Source organism: Talpa europaea (genome assembly GCF_964194135.1).
Source record: "Talpa europaea genome assembly, chromosome: 13".
NCBI classification, from domain to species: Eukaryota; Metazoa; Chordata; class Mammalia; order Eulipotyphla; family Talpidae; genus Talpa; species Talpa europaea.
Genome location: NC_140080.1, coordinates 85,523,221 through 85,535,796, shown reverse-complemented (window position 1 = coordinate 85,535,796; position 12,576 = coordinate 85,523,221). Strand labels below are relative to the sequence as shown.

At 40.2% G+C, this 12,576-nt stretch overlaps 1 protein-coding gene across 1 annotated transcript in view; it reads left to right on the top strand.

Annotated features, from left to right (window-relative positions):
- The first annotated feature begins 7,230 nt into the window (after positions 1-7,230).
- Positions 7,231-12,576, top strand: part of CCDC68 (coiled-coil domain containing 68) — a 39,280-nt gene continuing 33,934 nt past the window's right edge. The window contains exons 1-3 of the mRNA XM_084252155.1: positions 7,231-7,511; positions 8,861-8,947; positions 12,073-12,213. Coding sequence (XP_084108281.1) covers positions 7,395-7,511; positions 8,861-8,947; positions 12,073-12,213 — 345 coding nt within the window. The 5' untranslated portion in view covers positions 7,231-7,394. The remainder of the gene's footprint in view (positions 7,512-8,860; positions 8,948-12,072; positions 12,214-12,576) is intronic.

Below are 12,576 nucleotides of genomic sequence, written 5' to 3'. Positions count from 1 at the left end.
CAACTAGCCAGTTCCCCCCAAAACAAGGCTTAGAAACCCACTGAGAATACAGCAGGAGGCAAAGTGTTCAGTTGGAAAGAGCCAGCACTGGGGTCCATGATTGTCGTCAACAGGTTGTCTTGGCACCATCTTGTAGAGCCTCATTTCCTCATCTGTGCGATGGGACTGACCTCTCTGGGTGTGTGAAGGTTGTCAAGGAGGTGGTCTCCCAGGCACAGGGCCGGCGCTCAACACACCCTGGTCCCTCCGCCCACTCTTTCCTGGATGGGAAGAGATTCCTATGATTTATACCTCTTTGCAGTTTGGTTGCTATATCGAGCCCTGGGTGAAACCTTCAGCTGATTTTCAAAGTTTCAAATGACTTACTTATTGATGAACTTTAAAGATAGAAGATATCTGAGTTTGGGGTCATCCTATTTGAGTTTAGGTGGTGAAGTTAATTTATGACCTTGTAAAGTTTATATTACTCCTCTGTGACTTTGTTGAATCATACACACACACACACACACACACACACACATACACACAGATCAGTGTGTTTTAATGATTAATTTTGACACTATCTGAAAAACTTTTTTTGGTAAATGGCACAGTGTTTTCTATATTTGTACATTGTTTTTATGCCAATATTTTAATTTTTTCTCCCAAAGAGAATGGCTTTGTTGTCATTTCTAAGAACTTTCTATAGCTATGAAATAAATATATGCATGCAAACAAATGTGTAGCATGTGGTTGAATAAAATTAATTCTACTTAACAAGAATCTCTGATTGCTACTTGAAAATAGAGCTAGTATGCAGTGTTAGCATGTGTGTCTTTTGATACATCATTTTGTGGTAAACTACACAGTCACCTGAGATTTAGCCTACTGACACTGGATGTCACCATTGTGCTGTGTAACGTGCCTGTAGAACAGGTGTGCTAGTTGGTATTCAGGACACGGTGAGCCTCTTCAAGGGTTGAGAGATAGGTTAGTTTTTTCCCCCTCATATAACCTAATTATTCTTGTCATACTTTCATTATAACTTACTGTTTCAGGTTCCTTTATCTAACTCTATAATAGTAGCCAGGAATGAGGAGACAGTATTTAATACCTTTAGCTTAGAACTGAGAGACTGTAAACTCAGAAACTGTGCTAAAGCCACTCAGAGTTCTTGGTTGCAAACTAGTAAAACTGGCTCTGGGTAACGAACTAAAGTAGAAAGAGAAACTACTGGAAAAATACGGAGCAGCTTCCAGAATTGATGGGAAAATGAAGTTTGAACATGGGAGACTCCAGGGTGGAGGCAAAGTGGTTAAGTTGGAAAAAGCCAGCAGACTCCTGGGTTGGGAACTTAGCAAAGATGGGGCCACTGCCAGAGCGGGTTGGGGTTCTTCTGGCATTGCCACTGGTCATTGGATATCAGCACTGGCATTCCTGCCACAGGACACAAAGCACCCGTCTGTGCCAGACAACTTCCTTTCCCAGAATAATAACAGGGTTTCACCACCTTCAGCCTCTAGGATATCAAGGGCCAAATCATTCTAGTATTTCTAGAAGGGAGCACTCAGTGGGAGTGGGAGCATGCTGGGTGAGTCTCAGTGTTGTACCCGTGCTCCTACTCCGGAGAGTGAAGAAGAACAAATAAGGGATCTTTCCTGCGAGATGCTGATAACAAGAGTGAAGTGCTGGGCAGTCAAAACACAGCTGGCATCCATGCTGGTGCATTCCATCAATACCTACAGACATGAGTTGAGAATATTGCTGCTCAGTCAACCAGGTGAGTCCTTTTCTGGGCTCACCTGCACTGAGGTGCATGTGCCTCAGAGCACCTGACAGCTATGCAGACTTTGCTACCTCCTGCCTCTCCTTCAGCCCTCAGGGAGCCTCAGCAGCAAGCACAAGACCTGCTTTAATTATGGCTAAGGAAACAATTCTAGTTCTTTCTGGAACGCTTGACATGTTTCAGCCTACTTAAAAAAAAAATCTTGCTACATTAAAAGAAAAAGAAAAATCATAACAGGCTACACTGCTTACCTTGTTCTTAGAACACCTCTTTAAGCAAATTTCAGTCTGCTGTTGCTCTCCCCGTGCCTGGAACCCTCTTTTTCCAGAGCAACTTCTTCTCCCAGACAACACAGCTTTCCTCCTTTCATTCTAGTATTTTTGTCCAAATGCCATCTCCTCAGAGTGGCCTTCCCTCACCCCTCATCCAACAGGTACCTCCTTTTGCCCTGTTCCCTGCTCTGCTTCTCTTCATGTCCTGTCACGGCTGCCATTGTCTCCCCGACATAGTATTGTTTTGGTTCTGCTGTCTCCCTTTCCTCACTGAACCTCCCGTGAGGGCAGATCTCTGACTCACCCTGTGCTCCAACACAGCCGTATTCAATAAATATTTACTATATGAATGAATGAATCCAGGCTTAAGTAAAGAAAGGAAACACCTTTGTTATAATCTCTAGAATAAACAGTGCCTGTGTTCCATTCCTAGGGCTTCTAGAACAAAGCACCACAAACCCACTGGCTTAACTATAGAAATGTATTGTGTCCCAGTTCTCGAGGCTAGAAGCGCAAGATCAAGGTGTTGGCAGAGTTGGTTCCCTCTGAGGACTGTGAGGGAGTCTTTGCCATTCTCTGCCTCCAGCCTCACTGGTTTGCTGGTCAGCGTTGACTTTCCTGGACTTGCAGAAGTGTTCCCCCAAGCTCTGCCTTTTACTTGCTGTTTTCTCTGGGTGCATCTCTGCACACATTTCCATTATCTGTGAGGACACCAGTCATCGAGTTAGGGAGCCACCTCCTCAAGTATGACTTCCTTTTAAGTTACTACATCTGTGAAGACCCAATTCCCAAATAAGGTCACATTCCGAGGTACGGGGCCATCCACATAGAAATGGAGGTGGGGAAATCCAGCGGCTTGGATGTGTTTATTGTACAATGGTGAAATCATCCTGATGTTGTTAAAGAGAGGTTTAGTCAGTAGGTTTAGTTACATTTACTTGGGTGCCCAGTGATGTGTTAGTTTGTTACACAGATTGCAATTTACAATAGTGTGTGAATTGGTTTGTAAATTAAAAATTGTTCATTAGATGTTGAGTCATCTGTTGGGTACACTGACAAATGAGTAACATATTATCCTGAAAGAACCAATACCTTCGATTTGCTAATCTTCAGATCCCCCAAAGCAATTTTCCTTACTAGGGTAGCTCAGTCTGCAGACCACTTACAATATTACCCAGTTCTTGGGCCTCCCCGGGGGCGCAGCGGTTGAGCGCTGGGTTGCGAGGCTGCCCGTAGCCTCTGCAGCGCCGGTTCGATCCCCGGCTGCTCCCCGGCCACTGGGTGAGGGTCCCACATGGCGCGCAGACCTCTCCTGCTGCCCGCTGCTCCCCTCAGAGTGTCCTTCGGTCCTTCTGCCTGCTCTGCTCCCCGCTCTGGCTCTGGTGAATTCTCTCACCCTCCCGCGCTTCTGACTGTACCCAGTACTTGTATAAATAAATAAATAAATAAATAAATATTACCCAGTTCTTCTCCACCATCAGACTGCTTTTAAGCAGTAATGTTGAATAATGTTTTCATATTTTATTTATTCATTTGACAACATCTACATCATTAATTATGTGTTAGGTACTGTTATAAGTGCTTGACAAATGTTAAATCACAAACAACCCAATGTAGTTCATAATTAACATTACTAAAAATAATATTATTTGTATTTTATTAATGAGGAAACTGAGCACAGAGAGAGGTGAAGGAACTTGCCCAAGCTCACACAGCTGCTGAACAGCATTGTCAGGCTATGAAAGTAAGAAGTTTGTCTGTAGATATTTTGGTAGTAGCCCGTTTTTTCTCCACAGAATGTCTCATGGAAAAGCTCAGTGTGGGGCCTCCCTGGTGCTGCAGGGGTTAAAGACAGCACTATCAAGCTATTGGCAGCCACTGCAGCACAAGTTCAATCCCCCGCCAGGTTGCTAACCACAGGGCACAACAGACCTCTCCTGACTCGCCCGCGGCTCCCCTCAGCAGTGTACTTCAGTAGATCCACCTGTTTTGCTCCTCACTCTGTCTCTGGTGAATCCTCTCACCTCCCCCGCACCTCTGGCCTACACCCCAGTTCTTGTATGCGTAAATAAATAAATCTTTAAAAAAGAAAAGTTCAGTGTTTGAGAAGAAGAACAAAGCAGAGCTACTTTGGTTCAAGTTGAGACAAAAAGCAAAGCCCTATCAGCTCAGCAACTCCTCTTTCCCCTGTGAACTCTGTTTGAAAAGCCCTGATCTAGGAAATAACACCTCTTGGCATGACGCCACTCGTAAGCTGTCTTCAATCCACTCTAGCATTAAACAAATAAAATCCTCTTCTCACTTTAATTAACTGATTGTGTTTTATTTTGAAAATTTTATCTGCCTAATCTACTTCTGGCTGAAATAAAATGCTAAGATGGATTTTCCCCAGGATGGTAATGCCATATGGCAATTTGGACTTTGCTAGCTTAGTTCCTCTTGGGTCTCTTTACACAAACCAAAGACTGTGGGCGCAAAAGTTATCTGAACCAAAGAAAGAAATGGAATTTGACTTCATATGCAAGGAGTTGGATATAAGCTTTCCAACCAGATAGGCATGAACTACCTACCCCCTCTGTTATGAGCTGCGGGTCTGTGCTTATTTATCACATAAAAGAAGACAAGAGACAACGTCAACAGTTAATGTCCATTGAGACCCTTCTACAAAATCAAAAACTAAAAAAACACTCATTTTTATAACTCTAGGTATTACTGCCCCTCATCAACGGGTATCTAAATTTGAGGCTAAGGTTTTATGTAACTTGCTTAAGATAGCTCAATCACTGCGTGGAGGAGGTAGGACATTCTCAGAAATCTAAGTGATTAAGGAGCAAAAGTATATAATATTAAGAATAAAAGGCACCCAGCACAATATATTTTAGGATATGGAATGTGAGACCCAGTGCACTTTTCAGTTTATTGAAGACTGAGAATGCATGGGATCCATTCTTAAAAGTCATTAATTCCTATGATTAAATAGGAATTGCCTCCTCTTATTTGTTAACGTATACCAAAGACAAAAAGAAGTTGAATCAATCTAATGCCACTATAGACCAAGGGGGATCGAACTGGAGAACAAAATATAAGTCAGATCAAATCAACGGCTCTGCTGGCCTCTATTTCCCCACTGGTCCAGCTCCACCCCATCTGCCAAACTCCAGCCCAGGGCTCAGCAACCTTTTCTGTAACAGGCTAGAGAACAACTATTTCAGGCATCATTTTTCAAATATTTTTCTCTGTCACCACTTCTCACCTCTCCTGTTGTAGCACAAAAATTGCATAGACAAAATGTAAACAGATGGCCAGGGGTGTGTTAGAGTAAAACCTCCTTTATGAACACTAAACTTGAGAACTTCATATCATTTTTGTGGGTCATGAAATGCTATTCTTTTGTGATTTTTTTTTGAGTGGTTCCAAAGTGTTAAGAACCATTTTTAGCTCTTAGGCTGTCCAAGCAGGTGGGCAGCTGGGTTGAACTGACCAGCTGTGGCTTGGAGGACACCCCTCTAGCCGCTACCCCAACCCCTTGGTTTCCAAACAATTACTTAGTGTTTCTTTTATTTTCAGCATTTAAATGTTGTCTTGGACCAAGGATTTATCCAGGAAGAGATTCAGAGGACCAAGTAACAGAAGTCCTCCACTCAATCTCTGCAAATCAGACTTGCAGTGTTACAGCTGCCAGATCAGCTTCGACAGAAACAAATAGAAGCCTTGGTGGCTGTCTACGGGATTGGAATGAAATGGAAAATTCTTGGCAGAGTCTGTCAATTTCCTTGAAGATTAAAGAGAAGCTGTCTAGTTAGAATGTGATTCTCGCAAATATGAAAATTCTTTGTATGTTTGAATGGCATAGGTTATGGCTAAATTTTATTTTATTTTATTTTTTAAAAATTGTTTATGCATACAAGAGCTGGGGCACAGGCCAGAGATGCGGGGGTCGGGGTGCGGGGTGAGAAGATTCACCAGAGACCATCAGGTGGATTCACCAGACCACCAGGGTTCATCAGCTCATATTATTGAACAGGCAGACTGACTGAAACACACTGCTGAGGGGAGCAGCGGGCGAGACAGGAGAGGTCTGCTGCACCATGTGGGCTGCTCCCTGCCTGGCTGGGGATCAAACTCATGCTGCAGAGGCTGCGGATTGCTTCATAGTGCAGTGCTTAATCCCTTGCACCACCAGGGAGGCCCAATGGCTAAATTTTAAAAATCTTTATTGTTGTGTTTTCTCAATAGGGAAGCCAGCCTTAAAGTCACGGTCACAGCCTTGAGCCTGGTGTCAGAAAGGCCAGCGTTTGTATTTTACCTGTTAGTTTTATTGTGATCTTCGGTAAGTTAACATTACCTATGGGAGTTTGGCCTCCTTATCAGCAACTGAGATTAATAATCCTACTTCACAAAGCTTTCTGTTTAATTGAATTTTTAGTTCTTTACTATTTATTATGGGAGTATCTCAAGAAAGGCAGGGGAGTAAAATGAACTCCACGTTCCCCCAACCAGCTTAAGCAATTCCCTGCCTTTTGACAAACTGCTTCCATAGTTACCCTGTCCCATATTTTTCTTCCCTACTTCATGTAATATTTCCATACTCATGACTAACAGATGACATCTTTTGAAAGAACACTGCAAGTCCATTATCACACTTAGCAAAATTACAATGATTCTTTAACATCATCTACTGCCCCACCCAGGGAATGTTGAAATTTCCCCATATGTCTCAAAAATGACTGCAGATATTTGGTTTATGTGAATCAGAAACCAAAGAAGATTCGTTTATTGCATTTGTTCATGGATCTTTTCAAATTCTAAATTTATGGTAATTTTTCCCTCCTTTCCTCATCCTTCCTTATAAAATTAACATGTGGAAGGAAGTAGTTATTTTTCACAGTAGAAATTTTTCACAGTCTGGATTTGGCTGGTTGCAACCTTCACCCTTGTAAGGTCACTAAACCTTTTCTGCTTTTGCAGATATTTGCGTCTTTAGATACTGAGGCTTGGCTAGATTCAGGTTCACTCTTTTTTTTTTTTTTCAAGCATACTTGCTGCTTGTAATTGTGCCTCATCTAGAGGACATCATGTCTATTTGTCTCTACTTTAGTCATGTTAAGATTAATTAGTAGGGCCCCTTGAGTTAATGTATTCTGCGTCAATCTCTCACCAAATGTTTTCAGCTCTGGTTAGTGACAGGGTGTTTTGAACTGAGTTTATAAATATATACAGATGTTAATAATGTACATTATTTTCTATGATGCTTGGTTGCAGTGCTAAGACAGCACTTCTTTCAGTTTATGAGCCATATAATCACAGAAATTATTTTTGTCTAACTGATTTATGTTTTCCAAAAGCCAGAATTCACAATGACAACGATAACCATGGCCACAGAAGTTCCCCCACGGGGTAAGGTGGAAAATAATTCTGCCTTCTATGAGTCCACATCAGCTCATATTATTGAAGAAACTGAATATGTGAAAGAGGTATGTGGACAATGGAAATCTTGTACCATGAGTGGATCTAAAAAAAAAAATGAAGTCTGATATAAAATGTTGAGTTTACTTCTCCCATAGGATATGTGAGAAAGAACAAACCTAATTTTCAGAGGACATCCTTGATAGCTGAAATTTAAGGACAGCTTTAGTCACTTCTCTTGTGTGTATCAAACTCTGTGTCCACACTTGGAGTAAAATTAAATAGTGGGTCAAGGGAATTTAAGCACCTATCAGCACTTAATTTGTCCCACATTATGCACCACCGGATTTCCTACTGCTTTATATCATTCTCCAGTTGTTTCATGAGTGTTGCTACTGTCTTCCCAAGAATGTATGTTTCCTGCTTAGGAGCTGTCTCTCCTTATCTTCTTCCTTCTTACCTTTCAACGGTGACTACATGTTGGCCTGTTGCTTCATTAAAAATATGAAATCTTATGAGAATCAAGATGATAATGGACCAGTCTTTAGACCTAATGGGAAAATGTGGACATAGATTGTAACTTGTTCAGATCAGTTAATTAATTCATCTTGAGTGTCTTACAATGCTATAGGTCACCAAATCATGGGGCTTATATTTCATGAATAAATTTGTATGATCTGTTCTTCGTAATTGTTCTGTAGTAATTGCTGGATAGTAATTATTTTGTAGTAATTAGTAGATAGTAATTATTTTGTAATGATTGCTAAATAGTAATTGTTTTATAGTAATTACTAAATAGTAAATTAGTACTAAATTGCTATTTAGAAAGAGAATTACAAAGTATTAAATATTAATTACTAAATAGTAATTACTTTATAGTATAATAATCACTTTGGTTATATTTTAAGTTTGAGATTTAGATCAAATGCTTATTTTCCATAGTCTAAACAATATAAGCCTAAAGGCAAGTTAGATTGATGACAGCTATTTAAAATTTATTTTTTCAAAGATTTATTTATAAATGCATATAAGAACTGGGGTACAGGCCAGAGGTGTGGGGGAGGGGGTGAGAAGATTCACCAGAGACAGAGTGGGGAACAGAACAGGCAGATCTACTGAAATACACTGCTGAGGGGAGCAGCGGGCGAGGCAGGAGAGGTCTGCTGTGCCATGTGGGTTGCTCCCTGGCTGGTCAGGGATCGAACTCGTGCTGCAGTGGCTGCAGACAACTTCATAGGTTGCGTCTTAACCCCTTGCACCACCAGGGAAGCCCTATTTAAAATTTAAACCTGAGATCAGTTTATGTGTATTACTTTCTAGATGAGTCAGGTACCCTAAGTTGGTATAGAGATAAAAAGCATTGGCATTAAATGTCTTTGAAAACATTATTTGTATTATTTTATTTTTTTCTTTTTAGATTCGAACCACCCTGGAAAAGATCCGAAGTCAAATGTTTAAAGATGATGGAGGACCGAAAGGTACAAATCAAAAACTAGATGCAAAGGTAATGAATATATCAAGGTGGACTATTTTTATTCCTTTAGAAAACAAAAAAAAGACCATATAGAGTTTATAGAAACTTGGAGTAATAGACTAAATTATTTTCCAGAGTTTTGAATGATGTGTTCCTCTGGGTATCTAAAGATATTAATGGGCATATGCATGTAATGCTTAACCATAGATGTCCTCAGTAGTATAGGATTGGAATGACCAGACATTACTTGGGTATTTTAAATAGAATTTACTTATTGAAAATCCGTGGGAAGATGCCGGCCCAGCCAGGATACATGCTGCAACATTTCCTAGTGACAAAAAGAGGTACAAGTTTTTAGGCTTACCTGGGTCACATCAGGTAAGCCAAGAGGCTTGAGTGATCAGACTGTAGGTCAATTGAAATGCACGCTCTCCACCAGTACTCCAGGTTGAGCACGCTGCTCTCAGCCTTGTCTGGGTTATGCCAGGTTAAGCCTCATCCGAGTCGAGGATACCTCATCAGTGTCAGTGCTGCCCACTATACTATATGGCCATAGGATGGCGGCAGGAAAGAGGGTATGGTGCCAGCAGTCTCCTCTGTTACCCTCAGTCTCCCATACTAACACACTAACACTTTGACCCCAAATAAACACATTTTGCCTTTTTAATGGCTTCCTGAATTTTAGGTTAACAATACGTACAATTTTTTTTTAATTTTTTTTTTTAAATAGAGGCATGTTTTATTTATTTATTTGTTTGTTTGTGTGTTTGTTTTGTTTATACAAGCACTGGGTACAGTCAGAAGCGCAGGAGGGTGAGAGAACTCACCAGAGCCAGAGTGGGGAGCAGAGCAGGCAGAAGGACCGAAGTACATTGCTGAGGGGAGCAGCGGGCGGCAGGAGAGGTCTGCGCGCCATGTGGGACCCTCCTCCGGTGGCTGGGGAGCAGCCGGGGATCGAACTGGTGCCGCAGAGGCCGCGGGCAGCTTCGCAACCCAGCGCTCAACCGCTGCGCCACAGGGGAGGCCCAACAATACCTACAATTTTAATAAATTTTTTGATATTAGCTCAAATTATTTTCTTAAATTAAGTTCTGTGAGACCGTGGAAAAAAAGGTTATGTTTGGTAAAGATTGGAAAGATCAAAAACTCAATTTGGCTATGTTGAGTTTGGTGAGTCTCTATAATTCATATTCCCACCTCTGATTTTTGCTTCTAGATACTTCCTGTAGCACTCTGTTTTCTCTATAGCTGTCTACACCTAAAGAATTTTCATTTCTTTAGCTGGGTTAACAACTAAGTTAATCATTCCTGCTTCCACCTCCAGTTTCTGATTTTGTGAAGCCTCCATCTTCAATTTTCTACTCTTTGGCTCCATCGGTCTGCACTCCCAGCAGCAGCACCACCACCAGAGCTTGTTTGGAAGGCAGCACCACCTAGAGCTCCACCTCTAGACCTCCTGAATCAGAATCTGCATTTCAGCCAGACCAGTTGATTCACATGCCCACAAATGTTTGAGGAGCACTGAACCATGACCTTTGTAGCTGTCTACAATTGTCTATAATCCATCCTCTACAAGATTCTTTCTATCAATGTTCACAAATTAAGAAAGAAAATAATTCGAGTATGATATAGAGAGCACTAGGATATGAACTAGAAAAACAAAGCCATGGCAGAGTAGTAGTGAGGATAATATTTATAAGCAGTGTATTTATTTGGCTTTTATTTCTATAAATGCAGTTAGTATATTATAGTGAAAATAGTGCAGGTTTTTGGTTCAAACTTGGATTCTAATTCTCATTCTGGCAGTTAATTTAAATATAACCTTGGACTTATTAGTTAAACTCTCTTATCTCCAATTCCCTCATCTGTATAATAGGCCAAATGCCTTCTAGCATCTTGAGTATTCAGGGGCAGGACTGGATATAAAATATCTAAAAGATTACCTGGCACAGTAGAGAACTAACAAAGAATTTGTTATTATAATTGTAGGTATTGTTAACCTAAAATTCAGGAAGCTATTAAAAAGGAAAATGTATTTATTTGGAGTCAAACAATTGCAATCCAGAATATACAGGTTAAGAGAGAGACCTAAAACATGCCCCAAGAAGGGTTAACATCTAGAGGTTTTTATGGAAGAAAAAAGGTGATTAGAGAAAAAAGCTTGAGTAATGTCAATAAGCTTAAGCTATTCTTGACTCATAATTGGTTTCTGATTCCGTCCTCTGGCAAAAGGTTCCTATTCATCAATCCTCAAGACGATGATGACTTCTCAAACAAGTGTATGTGTGGCAGTTCTTAAAACAATTGTTTTTGGCCTAGTTCAAAGGTCTTTGACCTAGTTCAAATGGGATAGGTAACACAGTTTCTCGGAGAATGATCAGCGCCATTTTAAAAATAATTCCAAAAATGTCAAATTTTCACAATATACATAATTGTGTAATTCCTTGATCTGTGTTGAAATAATTTGAAGGAGGGGGATGAGGGCTGGTTAGACAATCAAGAGCCTATATCTCATGAGTTCTTACTCACTTGCTACGTAAACTTGGAACCTAGTCCTCAGTTCTCATGTCTGCACAATTGATGGGCTTGAGTTAGATGGTTTCAAATTTCCTTCCCCTCTCCACTATTCCATGATTTCATTCCAGATGAGATTTACTATGTTCCAAGCCTGTGGAGTTTACAAAGAGCTACACTGACAGTAACATTCAGTTCTGACATCTCTGCTTGGAAATTTATTAAGGGGTGAATATAAGGAAGTATAATTTAACATTGACTATTATGTCTTATAAGTTCTGATTAAATAAATTTTCAATGCAATATGACCAAAATACATTTGTCTAAAACTTACACTTAAATAAAATGGACCTTGAGGATATTATTTATCTCCTGAAAAGGACTTAATAGTATAGTGCAAAACTATAGCAAATGTAAAAGGCATTAAAGGTGAATTTCTGCTTCTTTTTAATAGAAGATTCCATTCAAATTTAAGCAAACAAGAGGCTAGCTGCCTGGTTTAGATATTTGAGGTTCAGAGGATTTATTTGTATTCACCTGAATCATCCATGATATGTGTAATAATACCGAGTGATAATTATTGTTGTCAACCTTCACAGAGGAAAAGTCAGGTCTGTGATTACCATGTTTGTTCATTTCAGCATTGTGGAAACATTCAAAATGCCTCTGATTCTGAAATGGATCCCTCTTGTTGCAGTTTGGATGTGCTCATGGAAAGAATGAAAGGAAAAGACCTACAGCTCTTAGAAATGAGCAAAGAGAATGAAGTATTGAAAATCAAGGTATGATCATTAGAATAAGCTTCTAATATTGTATTTTGAGCCTTCGAGTCAACAGGATAGATTCACAGCTCTATGAAGGCAGGTAGACATCCACACATTTATAGTCATACTTAGGTGCATGTACACAGAAGAGCATTTTTACATTCATAAATTAAATCCCACTGTTTTATTTTGGAAACAACTTTTATTATTAAAGAATCATAAAAATTTACTAGCTGTATAGTTTCAGCTGTGCAAGGGGCATAAGTCCTAGAGATCTGCTATATAACCTTGTGCCTATGTTTCAGAGCAACCCAAAAGGAAATGGGGTGGTCTGAGTATGAGTCCTCACTCAAATGCTGAAAAATACTCAGAACAAGACCT